Below are 14,970 nucleotides of genomic sequence, written 5' to 3'. Positions count from 1 at the left end.
AGAAGTGTGGGTGGTTCAAGTGGCTGTCACTAGTGGGGCAGAAGTGTGGGTGGGTGGAGTGGCCGTCACTAGCAGGGCAGAAGTGTGGGTGGGTGGAGTGGCTGTCACTAGCGGGGCAGAAGTGTGGGTGGAGTGGCCGTCACTAGCGGGGCAGAAGTGTGGGTGGAGTGGCCGTCACTAGCGGGGCAGAAGTGTGGGTGGGTGGAGTGGCCGTCACTAGCGGGGCAGAAGTGTGGGTGGGTGGAGTGGCTGTCACTAGCGGGGCAGAAGTGTGGGTGGAGTGGCCATCACTAGCGGGGCAGAAGTGTGGGTGGAGTGACCGTCACTAGTGGGGCAGAAGTGTGGGTGGAGTGACCGTCACTAGTGGGGCAGAAGTGTGGGTGGAGTGACCGTCACTAGCGGGGCAGAAGTTTGGGTGGGTCGGAGTGGCCGTCACTAGCGGGGCAGAAGTGTGGGTGGGTGGAGTGGCCGTCACTAGCGGGGCAGAAGTGTGGGTGGGTCGGAATGGCCGTCACTAGTGGGGCAGAAGTGTGGGTGGGTCGGAGTGGCCGTCACTAGTGGGGCAGAAGTGTGGGTGGAGTGGCCGTCACTAGCGGGGCAGAAGTGTGGGTGGGTCGGAGTGGCCGTCACTAGTGGGGCAGAAGTGTGGGTGGAGTGGCCGTCACTAGCGGGGCAGAAGTGTGGGTGGGTGGAGTGGCCGTCACTAGCGGGGCAGAAGTGTGGGTGGGTCGGAGTGGCCGTCACTAGTGGGGCAGAAGTGTGGGTGGAGTGGCCGTCACTAGCGGGGCAGAAGTGTGGGTGGAGTGGCCGTCACTAGCGGGGCAGAAGTGTGGGTGGAGTGGCCGTCACTAGTGGGGCAGAAGTGTGGGTGGGTGGAGTGGCCGTCACTAGCGGGGCAGAAGTGTGGGTGGAGTGGCCGTCACTAGCGGGGCAGAAGTGTGAGTGGGTGGAGTGGCCGTCACTAGCGGGGCAGAAGTGTGGGTGGTTGAAGTGGCCGTCACTAGCGGGGCAGAAGTGTGGATGGGTCGGAGTGGCCGTCACTAGCGGGGCAGAAGTGTGGGTGGTTGAAGTGGCCGTCACTAGCGGGGCAGAAGTGTGAGTGGGTGGAGTGGCCGTCACTAGCGGGGCAGAAGTGTGGGTGGTTGAAGTGGCCGTCACTAGCGGGGCAGAAGTGTGGATGGGTCGGAGTGGCCGTCACTAGCGGGGCAGAAGTGTGGGTGGTTGAAGTGGCTGTCACTAGTGGGGCAGAAGTGTGGGTGGGTCGGAGTAGCTGACGCTTGAAGTCATCAGCGTTGATGACATCATCGCGCTGGCGCATCACAATGTCCCTCCCTACCAATTAAAGTGGACACTGGGCCTCCAGGGAGGGTTTCAGCTGAGCCAGGGGGCGCTAGGCTGTCTGTTGGCGGCCCGGCTGAACCCGTGGCCATAATTGACCTGGCAGTCGGCCAACAAAAAAAATAACATGGAGTCACCGGCAGTGCCACCTCCCCTTTAAGGGCAGCCGTGCCACCAAGCCACAGAGAGGGTACCGACAGCAAAAGCTGTCAGTGGCACCGACCGGTGGCGGCGCCGCTCCCATGGGATAATTCCGGGAGAGGAGCAATTTCCTGCGGGGCAATTTCGAGAATGGGTGGTCGCCGGTCGGTAAGGGATCGGCACGTACGCGCCGCGGCGGGAAAATGGGCAGAGCGGTCCTCTACACCGCTCCAAAACTGAGGAGGGGCAATTTTTAAAATAGCGGCCCCTCCGCAGAGACTCGCCGGCCATTCTGCACCGCTTTGAGGCGGCCACGGGCCTGATAAAAAAGGGACAATTTCTGCCCTTAATAGGTATAGTTTTCCTTTTAAAATGCACATATATATTTAATGCTGACAAACATAAGATACTTCAGATATATATTAATGTCCAAAATAATTACAGTCTTAGTTATAAAATTAATTTCCCTTATTTAGATTTAGTCACATATCATTTGTTTATTTTTTTCATGAAGTGCACAAAATTAAAAGGCTTTAATTAGAAGAGGTTCTGTTTGGCCTGGTCAGTCTAGCCAAAACTATTTGTGGGCCAAATATTACAGCTGGCAGTATAGTAAATATACAGAGCTGTAGCCAAGGGGTGAAAACAACATACTGCACCTGGGGGTCTTCAACTATTAAAAGGCATCCATGCTTTGTCTTTTTTTTATTAACATACTGTTTAATTTTTTTTTAAATTTCACCTAAATTAAAACTTTTTTCCCACTCTTTGCATGCAATTATAACTGTTGCTCTGCAACATTTTATGAACACAAGGTTCATAAACCATTAAACCAAAGAGGGCCAGGGAGCTGTGCTGCATAAACTGCCTTGCACACACACACATATTTATATATCTGCTAAAAGATTATGATACTTCATTAAACAAAACTTTAGGAAAATGGAACTGCGTCTTCAGCAAAGACTGATTTCTGAAGCCAATGAGGTCACATGAAATTGTTTTCTATGCAAGAAATAAAGAGCTTCCCGAACAGTTCACACACTGGATTTTGATGTCAGAACTTATTTAAATAAAAACTGACTCAAATCCAATGAGACTATGAAAAAAATGAATTAATTAGTCAGAAATTTTTACAAGTGTTTAACGCTCATAGAAAGACAGTGTGTCACAAGTACTGTGCGCGTGACTGTATTACTAAGCAAAACATTTGTATCTGTTTTGAAGAAGTCAGTATTTAACTTACAAGTTGGTCAAGAGCATCATGATAGAAACGTAGAATATGACTTGTTACTTGGACAGTACAGGTTTCACATTGTTAATAATTATGGTCAGTGTTTCCATCAAGCTGTCTCTGGGGCCACGAATAATGCTTGCCTGTGCTATCCTAATGAGGCCTGCAGACTCATTTGCAGTGGTCCTGCCACCAGCCTCATTAGGCGCAAGCACTGCATTTAGTTTGCGCTCTGATTTGTGTGCAATCCAATTTCTAGGCCATTGTTTTCAATGTGAGTGGATGAGTAGATTATGACTGTGCGTTTCTGCCCACCCGCAACCTACCCCCGTCTCCCAGACTACAACTGGAACAGTGGCAGACTGCCTTCAATCACGAGTGCATGTGCCACTTCACCTAATAATAAGAGGAAGGTGATCAGGTAGGTTACACTTTTAACAAAAATATATTTTTAAAGGCATTAAAAGATTTTAAAAAGAAGTCAACAACTTTTTCAGTACTCTCTATTCGGTTGAAAGTACAAAATATGCTTATTTTTAAAATAAATAAAAATAAAACACAATGCTCTTTAAATTCTTTTCATCACCTCTCTTCCAAAATATTTTCAGATTGGATTGATGATCTTTCTCATTAAAATCTCTTTGTTTAAAACGTTAAGGTACATTTTGAGGATTAGCGCTTCCAATGTAGAGTTTCAGGTGCAGAGATCAATTCTATTCATGTGGCCTTCCATCCATTAATTGTAATGGGAAAAAGTCAAGTAGACCTTCAGTGACTGAAACTCTCATGCCAGGTGTGCTAATTCGTGAAATCTGCCCCTTCATTACTTTGACTTATTAGAATTAGCTTAAGTAGATGAAAATGACACATTCACAACTTGTTTACAAATTTAGAGTTGTCTATTGTAAAGCTATTTGGGACAAAGAGCTTATTTACTGTATGACTCAATCCTTGATTCATAAACAGCAGCTTCTTCATGAGCTGAGCAGCTGCACTGTATACTGGACAAGTTAACTGTTTGTAATTATATAGTTCACAAATCTTAAAGTTCAAGTCTGAGCAGACCTTCAATCTCTCCATGGGATTTGTTTTAATGAGGTGCTGCAGCAGACATGATGTACTTACTGGTTACATGAAAGAAGATAACCCTCTCATCTTGTCCCACTTTGTTAATAGCCCGACATCTGTACATAGCGCAGACATTTGCTGCCTGAATCACAAGGGTACTGACCATCTAGTAGGAAACATCAGAAAAGTAGTACCATATAAATAACGAATGCACAGCGAAGAGCTCACATATCAGTATGTCTTCTGATCAAAGAAGTGCATAAAAAAAGAAACACTTGCTAGCAATAAAATTAAAATATAAGACTCAAAACATTAGTTAAGTCTCACTGGTAATTAATGTTAGCTAAACATTGGAATGCACTGGTAAGCTTTTTAAGACTACTGAGTAAATATTGCTGTTTAACATATTTATTTTATTAGTTGCACATAGCCATATTTGTTAATAGTTAATTCACCTTATGTTTCCCTTCAAGAAACATAATTCGAGGCTCTGTGCTTTCAATCTTGTTGCTGCCATCATTGTCATTAATGTTCTTCCAGTTTTCATTTTCATATGACTTATAGGAGGATTCCAATTCTCCTTGATAACTTTTGGAAAGAAATTGACATCAGTGAATCTAGTGAGAAATGATATTGACTCAAATGATCAGGATGTTGAAACAGTTTGAGTGGAGATAAGGAATAATAAGGGGAAAAAGTCACTGGTGGGCATAGTCTATAGGCCCCCTAACAGTAGCATCTCTGTTGGTCAGAGTATAAAGCAGGAAATAGTGGGGGCTTGTAAAAAGGGAACAGCAATAATCATGGGTGATTTTAACCTCCATATTGATTGGATAAATCAAATTGGTCAAGGTAACCTTGAGGAAGAGTTCATAGAGTGCATGAGGGATGGGTTCCTTGAGCAGTATGTAACGGAACCAATCAGGGGGCAGGCTATCCTAGATCTGGTCCTGTGTAATGAGACAGGATTAATAAACAATCTCCTAGTAAAGGATCCCCTTGGAATGAGTGATCATAGCATTTCAAATTCAGATGGAGGGTGAGAAAGTTGGATCTCAAACCAGAATAAATAAAGGAGCTTAAATAAAGGAGACTACAAAGGTATGAGGACAGAGTTGGCTAAAGTGGACTGGGAAAATAGATTAAAGTGTAGGATGGTTGATGAACAGTGGTGTACATTTAAGGAGATATTTCACAACTCTCAAGAAAAATATATTCCAGTGAGGAGGAAAGGGTGTAAGGGTAAGATAGCCATCCGTAGCTAACTAAAGAAATAAAAAACGGTATCCAATTAAAAACAAGGGCATACAAAGTGGCCAAAACTATTGGGAGGACCGAAGATTGGGAAGCTTTTAAAAAAATGTTTAAGAAAAGGAAGATAAACTATGAAAGTAAACTAGCACGAAATATAAAAACAGATAGCAGGAGTTTCTCTAGGTTTATAAAAAGGAAAACAGTGGCTAAAGCAAATGTTGGTCACTTAGAGGACGAGACCGGGGAATTAGTAATGGGGAGCATGGAGATGGCAGAAACTCTGAACAAATATTTTGTATCAGTCTTTACGGTAGAGGACACTAACAATATTCCAACAGTGGATAGTCAAGGGGCAATGGGATGAGGAACTTAACTGTTATGTATGTACACTTTATGTATTAACTATGTAAACAAGCATGATGTACCACCAGAGGCCACTACTGTTGGCGGCCCCAGGGGTTACCTGCCCAGGTGTGCAGGCCATATAAGAAGGTGCCCACCATGCTGCGGCTTCACTCTAGAGTTGAAATAAATGGGCTAAGGCCACACCAGTTTAAGCACAGTACAGAGCCTTGTGGAGTCTTTATATATGTATTAAAGACATAACAATTGGCGACGAGCAATGGATCAAGAACTTTCACTCAATCATGGCTGCTGTTGGTACCTTAGAGAAGTTTGCAGAGGGTGAAGATTGGGAAGCCTTTATCGAGCGGCTAGACCAGTACTTCATGGCCAACAATCTGGATGATGAGAAGCTGGAGGGGAAGAGCAGGGCGATTCTCTTGACCAGCTGCGGGTCCAAGGTCTATGGCCTCATCAGGGATCTGCTTGCACCAGTGAAACCAACGGAGAAGTCATAAGCAGAGCTACACACAATGATTCTGGAACACCTCAAACCGACGGAGAGCATCCTAATGGCCAGGTATACACACCGCCGCCCGGAGGGCCAGGATATAGCGAAGTACGTCGATGACCTAAGATAACTTGCGGGACTGTACGAATTTGCCGAGTTCCTGAACGATGCATTGCGCGACGTTTTTGTGATTGGTATATGCCACGAGGCTACCCTTCGCAAGCTACTGGCTGCCGAAACCATTGTTGACCTGAAGAGGGCCAACACCATAGGCCAGATGTTCATGTCCTCAAGTTGCGATACCAAACAGATGATCTATTCCCGGAATCAAAACTTACTGGAAAGTACCGTGCAGAAAATAACGCCGTTTGCAGGCAGTACTGTTGAACAAACAAAGGCTGTACATGGCAGAACTTACATGCCTGCTGTTGCTAGGCCAAGCATGACTCAGAGTCCACCAAGGGATGTAAATGCGAATCCATTAACACAATGCTGGTGTTGCGGAGGTAATCATAGGGGCCATCAATGTCGGTTTAAAGGCTCTGAGTGCAAAAGCTGCAGAACAATGGGCCACCTCCAGAGAATGTGCAAAAGTACTGTGACTCACCACGTGGCAGAGGAGTCATAGAAACATAGAAACATAGAAAATAGGTGCAGGAGTAGGCCATTCGGCCCTTCGAGCCTGCATCGCCATTCAATGAGTTCATGGCTGAACATGCAACTTCAGTACCCCATTCCTGCTTTCTCGCCATACCCCTTGATCCCCCGAGTAGTAAGGAGTCCATCTAACTCCTTTTTGAATATATTTAGTGAATTGGCCTCAACAACTTTCTGTGGTAGAGAATTTCACAGGTTCACCACTCTCTGGGTGAAGAAGTTTCTCCTCATCTCGGTCCTAAATAGCTTATCCCTTATCCTTAGACTGTGACCCCTGGTTCTGGACTTCCCCAACATTGGGAACATTCTTCCTGCATCTAACCTGTCTGAACCCATCAGAATTTTAAACTTTTCTATGAGATCCCCTCTCATTCTTTTGAACTCCAGTGAATACAAGCCCAGTTGATCCAGTCTTTCTTGCTCTGTCAGTCCCGCCATCCCGGGAATCAGTCTGGTGAACCTTCACTGCACTCCCTCAATAGCAAGAATGTCCTTCCTCAAGTTAGGAGACCAAAACTGTACACAATACTCTAGGTGTGGCCTCATCAAGGCCCTGTACAACTAAAGTAACACCTCCCGGCAGAAGATTTTCAGTCCGGTGAGGACTATGGAGAATTAGCGAGAGAGACAACTCAGGCTGAGGAAGCAGTGTATAGGATACACACCTTCACTACAGAAAGTCCTCCCAGGTTGATGAAAGTCGAGTTAAACAGCATTCCAGTCTCCATGGAGTTGGACACGGGGTTGAGTCAGTCAATTATGAGCCAGAAGGCGACAGAGCACAACGACCCGAGCTGATCCCTATTCAGGCAAAGCTGCACACCTACACCAAGGAACTGATACCAGTTATTGGTAGTGCGGACATAAGAGTATCCCATGAGCGAGCGGTGCATGATTTACCACTGTGGTTTGTTTCAGGTGATGGGTCCACGCTGCTTGGTAGAAGATGGATAGGGAAGATTCAATGGAACTGGGAAGACCTCTGTGTACCTTCTCCAGTGAATGATGTCTCCCATGCTCAAAGGCTAAGTAAGCCCCCACCTTCAGCTGAACCAGGCATCGAAGTGCAGATCCATTTGCAGATCCCCGAGACAGAGGTCGTTTATCACAACCAGGAGGAGGTAAAGTTCAACCGAGCAGTGGTACAGGCACAGTACCCACCACCCAAACCTGACGACCTTTTCGCGACAATGGAAGAGGTTCCAGGTCGACCAAGCAGAGTGGGACTCCGGCTGAAACGATCCGAATGTGCCTTCCCGACGCCAGAGGCAGAATCCCTGGGGAGGAAGATCGCGGCAGTCGGCATCACGGACACAGACAAGAGTGCGTCCAGACCACGGAACAAAAGTGCATCCAGACCACGGGACGTGAGTGCGTCCAGACCACGGGACGAAAGTGTGTCCAGACCATGAGACGAAAGTGCGTCCAGACCACGGGATGTCACTGCAACGAAACAGAGGCATGTGTTGCCCAGCAAGGAAGATGACTGGGCTTGGGCAAAGGTAAAGGGGCAGACATTGAGAAGGCCAGGAACCCACTACGTTCCAGTACGTTGTTTGCACTGTGTAACCCATGTGAGTTCCTTTTCGCGGCAAATGATGTATTATCATATCGGGTCGGGGGTACCTTACAACAAGCCAAAGTAGCGGGTGGACCCCAACCAGTTGTATATGTATCCAACAAAGTATTTGTAGCAAGTGATGTATTATCACACGGGGTTGGGCATGTTGTACAGCAAGCCAAAGTAGCAGGTGAACTCCAACCGGTTGTACATGCATCCAATAAGTTAACCAATGCAGTAGCCTGCATTCATGGGACAAAAGAGACATACCAAAATGCATCCCAATATTTGCTCGAGTCAGACAAGCTGCCAATCCCACAGTTTTTGGAGAGCAAAGGCACTATTATCAATGCTTTGTTTCGAATATGTCTAACACTGTCTGTGCACTGTAACATGATCCGCCACGGACCAGGCACTGAGAACGGCGCTAGTGCCCTCAGTTGCCTACCACCGGGGTGGAAACGGCGCAGCCTGCAGATCCGCTCTTTGTTATGGAAGTGCGAGAAAGTGAGGGGTCAAACGTAACGGCTCCCCAGTTTAGGACCTGGACCAGCCAGGATCCCACGTTACCGCCTGCTAACGGCGAACCGCTAGACAGGATATTGCAGCTTATCCGTCACAAAGACAAAATGCTTATCGCATCAGATTGCCCCCTATGGGGCAACCCTGCAACGTTGCAAAGAAAGGCAGGGAGGCTACACACAGTCGGTGGTCCTGGGCCTCCATACCATGGCCCAGGATCCACGGGGACCACGCGGCCTCCCGCCACTACTGAAAGTCTCAAGGCCATATCGGTCATCCTTGACTAGCCAGACCTTAGGGTCAGCGACAATAGTACGGAGTGGGCAGCCCAAATGATAAAGCTAAGCAGCACACATGTCATGGTAGACTCCCTACAGACCCAGCTATTCTGGGTGCTACGCAGTCACCAGACAGAATCACTCAGAACCGAGCCTTCCGTATGCTATCAGCAGAGAATGTACCATGACCGCATGGCTCCTCGACGTGACATCAGAATAAATGATGTAGAGCATGATCATGGCCCCAGATGCGCTGCTAGCACTGTATTAGCCAAAGAGGGGAATGGAGTGTTTGTGATTAAAATGGAGTGTTTGTTGTAAAATCATGCAATAGGCAAACGCAGAAAGCATTTGGACCAGACCAAACTGCAAACTGCAGATAACCAGGAACTACTGTGAAAGGACCTGGTCTCCAGCGACCCACCTGCACACACCAGATCTGCAACGGACCTCGCGACCAAACACAAGGATCATCCCACCATTCCCGACAGTCCAATCAGACAGTTACTCGCATCAAAGACTTTGGGGGGGGGAGGGGGGGGAATGATATTATGTATGTATACATTATGTATTAACTATGTAAACCAGAAGGCGCTATTGTTGGAGGCCCCAGGGGTTACCTGCTCAGGTGCGCAGGGCCGTATAAAAGGGTGCCCACCATGCTGCAGCCTCACTCTGGAGTTGAAATAAATGGGCTAAGGCCACACCAGTTTAAGCACAGTATAGAGCCTTGTGGAATCTTTATATAGGTATTAAAGACATAACATTAACACAATCACGATCATTAAGGAGGTGGCAGTAAGATAATGGGACTAAAGGCAGATAAATACCCTGGAACAGATGGCTTGCATCCTAGGATCTTAAGAGAAGTAGCGGCAGGGATAGTGGATGCATTGGTTGCAATTTACCAAAATTCCCTGGATTCTGGGGAGGTCCCAGATTGGAAAACTGAAAATGTAACGCCTCTATTTAAAAAAGGAGGCAGACAAAAAGCAGGAAACTATAGACCAGTTAGCCTGCCATCTGTGGTTGGGAAAATGTTGGAGTCCATTATTAAAGAAGCAGTAGCAGGACATTTGGAAAAGCATAATTCGATCAGACAGAGTCAGCATGGATTTATGAAGGGGAAGTCATGTTTGACAAATTTGCTGGAATTCTTTGAGGATGTAACGAACAGGGTGGATAAAGGGGAACCAGTGGATGTGGTGTATTTGGACTTCCAGAAGGCATTTGACAAGGTGCCACATAAAAGGTTACTGCACAAGATAAAAGTTCATGGGGTTAGGCGTAATATATTAGCATGGATAGAGGATTGGCTAACTAACAGAAAACAGAGAGTCAGGATAAATGGTTCATTCTCGGGTTGGCAATCAGTAACTAGTGGGTTGATGCAGGGATCAGTGCTGGGACCCCAACTATTTACAATATATATTAACGACTTCGAAGAAGAGACTGAGTGCAATGTAGCCAAGTTTGCTGACGATACAAAGATGGGAGGAAAAGCAAGGTGTGAGGAGGACACAAAAATCTGCAAAAGGACACAGACAGGCTAAGTGAGTGCGCAAAAATTTGGCAGATGGAGTATAGTGTTGGAAAGTGTGTGGTTATGCACTTTGGCAGAAAAAATCAAAGAGCAAGTTATTATTTAAATGGAGAAAAATTGCAAAGTACTGCAGTAGGACCTGGGGATACTTGTGCATGAAACACAAGAGGTTAGTATGCAGGTCCAGCAAGTGATCAGGAAGGCCAATGGAATCTTGGCCTTTATTGCAAAAGAGTTAGAGTATAAAAGCAGGGAAGTCTTGCTACAGTTATATAGGGTATTGGTGAGGCCACACCTGGAATACTGCGTGCAGTTTTGGTTTCAATATTTACGAAAGGATATACTTGCTTTGGAGGCAGTTCAGAGAAGGTTCACTAGGTTGATTACAGTGATGAGGGGGTTGACTTATGAGGAAAGGTTGAGTAGGTTGGGCCTCTACTCATTAGAATTCACAAGAATGAGAGGTGATCTTATCAAAACGTATAAGATTATGAAGGGGCTTGACAAGATCGATGCAGAGAGAATGTTTCCACTGATAGGGGAGACTAGAACTAGGGGGCATAATTTTAGAATAAGGGGCCACCCATTTAAAACTGAGATGAGGAGGTATTTCTTCTCTCAGAGGGTTGTAAATCTGTGGAATTCACTGCCTCAGAGAGTTATGGAAGCTGTGACATTGAATAAATTTAAGACAGAGAAAGACAGTTTCTTAACCGATAAGGGAATAAGGGGTTATGGGGAGCGGGCAGGGAAGTGGACCTGAGTCCATGATCGGATCAGCCAAGATCATAATAAATGGTGAGCAGGCTCGAGGGTCCATATGGCCTACTCCTGCTCTTATTTCTTATGTTCTTATGTTCATCAAATCATGCTTCCAAATTCAAAAAGATGTGTGTGTTTCTAACAAATCATGATTGTGTTCCCCAGTACCTCAGTGGACAAATATACTGCCCGGTGTAATACTGAATTTCCCTGGGTCAGTTCTGTTAGCTGATCTCAGATGGGGAAGTAATGTTAGTTTTATAACTGGTCTCAACACTCCTGGAGAACAAGTAACCAGGATCACCCTCCTGATAGCTGTGTGGATGTCAGAGTTGTTGAGAATTGGGCTTGGCTCTCACAATTGAATAGCTTGTTGGCACTCACTGTCTGACCTCACACATAGAGTGTTACCATGTGAGTGAGGCACCAGCGAGTTGTTACGGCTTGTGGAACTGTATTTTAACCAAACTGCGGAGGGGAAAAAAATCAAAAATGAAAAACAAATTCTGAGCATTTTATGCAATTAATGAGGACAAAAGTACAAACCAGAAAATACAATTTCAATCTTTTTGTTTGCTGCATTTGAAATAAAGGATTTTTCTACATACTTATCCAATTCTACTTTAGCAATTGATTTAATATTGTTTAAATAATATTGAATTTGGAGATGATACCTGAAAAAAAATAGGAGTATTCGAGTGCTGAGCAAGTGAATAAAAGTGTATTTTTGTTACTGTAACTAGACAGTATTTGAAGATATCTCCCTTGCACTGAATTAATCAGGACAGAATGTTCTAACATGACTTTAATATCACACTGATGAAGGGCGCACACCTTCATGAAAAAGCATCTGTAAATAAGGTTTGCCATACAAAAGATGCAGTAATGTAATTTGAACTGGAATGCATTATTGAGTCATTTGCAAGTATCGTTATTTTAATAAACATGAAGCTCATCCCTTCTAGCTCTCTTTTTCCAAACCAAAAATGGTTTGCAAAGCTTTTTTGTTATAAAGACAATGGTCTTTAAAAATATATTTTATATATTATCTATATATAAACATAACAAATATCGAAAAAAATCTCAAAATATTATTCAAACTCCTGAAGTGATTTCCAATTAGGATGCATATAAGGAAATAACTATTTTTGGAAGCAAAGCTTTGATAAATGAGGTTTGTTGCCAGAGATAATTCAACTCCTAAGGAAGATAAGGAGACAGAGAAACCTCTGCAGTCCTCAGTAAGATTCTTGCATCCGTGATTGGAAAGGGAAAACAATGGGGGTGGTGGAGGAAAGGCCGAGTGGAAGTTAGTGGCCAAACAAACAACAGGAAAGCAGATTGCCCAGGATTGTCATGCAGGAAGTCTACAGGACGTTCTGCTGGGCCAAGATAAGAGAGGCCTCTTGGGCCTAGTGTGGGAGGCTATCACTCATTGTGAACATCAATCAATATACTTCCTCTAGAATGAATACATCTTGCACACACACACACACAGTCAGTTTTTTATGTATTAGTTGCTGCATAGCACAAGTTGCTGTTTTACAAGTGGGTATTCGTTGAAGTACTGGGGGTGTGTCTCATGAAGTTCCGAAGGGCTTGCAGCATCTCGCACTTAGTTCTCAAATCCGTTATTAGATTTTATTACATCAGTAAGTCTGCTGAAACTGTTCCTTATTGAAATACTTTGGCTTTCCATAGCACGGTTTATGATCTATATATATATCACATATAAACATACCATAATGCTTCACTTTAGAAATTTTTTTTTGCTTCACAAGGACCATATGTAATGGTCGCAGAAGTTGATAAATGGAAAATGTATGATTCTCAAAGCAGTCTTGGGACACATAATGAATCAAGAAGCATGGTTTATACAGAACATGCATTCAAATATGTTTGTTTTTGAATCTTAATAATTAGATCTAATTATGAATGACATTATATTAATACTTACGAGAAAAAGTTACAGTTCTCTACTGGCTGCCATTCCCAAATAATCCTGTTGGGAGCAGGAATGCCATAGACAGTGCAGGTCAAAGTCTGTCTGCTTCCATAGTTGTAATAGTCAGTGTGTGTAGCCACTGCTTTTTCATGAATCTTTGGGGGAACTGCGAAAAATTAAAATTGCATTTTCAGAAATCATTTGATTTTGTGAATAGTACAGTAGCCTATTGGGTATGGTACTGGATATGCAATCCAAAGGTTCTGAATGCAAATCCCCCCATAGAAAGTTCTGAAATTTAACTCAATAAATGTGTTAATATGTGGGCTAGTACCTGGAAAAATAACCATGAGAGCTGCTGAAAGTGGCAGTGCAATGAAGGTTCACTAAATTGATCCCTGGGATGAGAGGATTGTCCTATGAGGAGAGATTTAGTAGATTGGGCTTATACTCTCTGGAGTTTAGAAGAATGAGAGGTGATCTCACTGAAACATATAGAATTCTGAGTGGGTTTGACAGGGTAGATGCTGAGAGGTTGTTCCCCCTGGCTGGAGAGTCTAGAACTAGAGGGCATTGTCTCAGGATAAGTGATCGGCCATTTAAGACTGAGATGAGGAGTAATTTCTTCACTCAGAGGGTTGTGAATCTTTGGAATTCTCTACCCAAAGTGCTGTGGTTGCTGGATCATTGACTATATTCAAGGCTCAGATAGATAGATTTTTGGACTCTTGGGGAGTCAAGGGATATGGGGATAGGGCGGGAAAGTGGAGTTGAGGTTGAACACCAGCCATGATCTTATTAATGTTGGAGCAGGCTCGAGGGGCGTATGGCCTACTCCTGCTCCTAATTCTTATGTTCTTATGAGTTGTTATAAAAACCTAACTGGTTCACTAATGTCTGTCAAGCAAAAGAGCCTACCACCCCTACAGCTCTGGCTGCATGTGACTCCAGACCCACACTATTTTATTGATTCTTAATGCCCTCAGGTCAACTAGGATGGGCAATAAATACTGCTTTGCTGGTGTTGCTCAAATGCCAAGAACAAATTCAGAGATAAGTCCTAAACATAATTTGAACAGACCCATTTAAAACAGAGAAAAAAGCTGTGGAATTTTTATATACACTGAGAGATCCAATTCAAAATAAAATAATGGGGTGGAATTCAACATCGACAGGGCTGCAAAATCGTCGGTGGCGGATTGGCTACCCGTTATATACCCCGCCCAATTTTCTTTTCTGCGACTTCAACGGAAAAGAAAATGGGGAAGTGTGTAGAATGGGCGGCCGATCCGGCATCACCCTTATGTGTTCCCATCAAAGTTGAATTCCAGGTTTTAAATCTGGTATTTTGTGGAATAAAAATATAAACACATAAACATTCAGTTGAGCCATAAGTCCAAGATAATCTATCAGTTTTATATCTAAGGATGTATTCATAATACTTTTGGAACTTAAATAAATACCCTTAAGTTCAAAAGCAAAATCTTGCAGATGCTGGAATCTGAAATAAAAACAGAAAATGCTGGAAATACTCAGCAGGTCGGGCAGTATCTGTGGAAAGAGAAACAGAGTTAACATTTCAGGTCGATGATCAGGTTGTAGGGTCATCGACCTGAAACATTAACTCTGTTTCTCTCTCCACAGATGCTGCCTGACCTGCTGAGTATTTCCTGTTTTTATTACCCTTGTTAAATTGCCTTCCACAAGCAGACCAACCGTCTCCCCTTCCTCCACAGCATGTGTGAATTTATATGCCAGAAGGAAAGTATTGGTTGCACGCACTATGAATATTATAGTAAAATCTTTGCTCCATATTG

At 44.4% G+C, this 14,970-nt stretch overlaps 1 protein-coding gene across 1 annotated transcript in view; it reads right to left on the bottom strand.

Annotated features, from left to right (window-relative positions):
• kdr (kinase insert domain receptor (a type III receptor tyrosine kinase)) overlaps nucleotides 1-14,970 on the bottom strand; it is a 117,453-nt gene that overhangs the window by 53,930 nt on the left and 48,553 nt on the right. The window contains exons 10-12 of the mRNA XM_070869976.1: nucleotides 13,166-13,319; nucleotides 4,234-4,366; nucleotides 3,836-3,944 (exon numbers count right to left, since the gene is read on the bottom strand). Of these exons, the coding sequence (XP_070726077.1) occupies nucleotides 3,836-3,944; nucleotides 4,234-4,366; nucleotides 13,166-13,319 (396 nt within the window). The remainder of the gene's footprint in view (nucleotides 1-3,835; nucleotides 3,945-4,233; nucleotides 4,367-13,165; nucleotides 13,320-14,970) is intronic.

Source organism: Pristiophorus japonicus, chromosome 2, assembly GCF_044704955.1.
Source record: "Pristiophorus japonicus isolate sPriJap1 chromosome 2, sPriJap1.hap1, whole genome shotgun sequence".
Taxonomy (NCBI): domain Eukaryota; kingdom Metazoa; phylum Chordata; class Chondrichthyes; family Pristiophoridae; genus Pristiophorus; species Pristiophorus japonicus.
The sequence above is the reverse complement of the archived record's forward strand: the minus strand, read 5'-3'. Positions and strand labels throughout refer to the sequence as shown.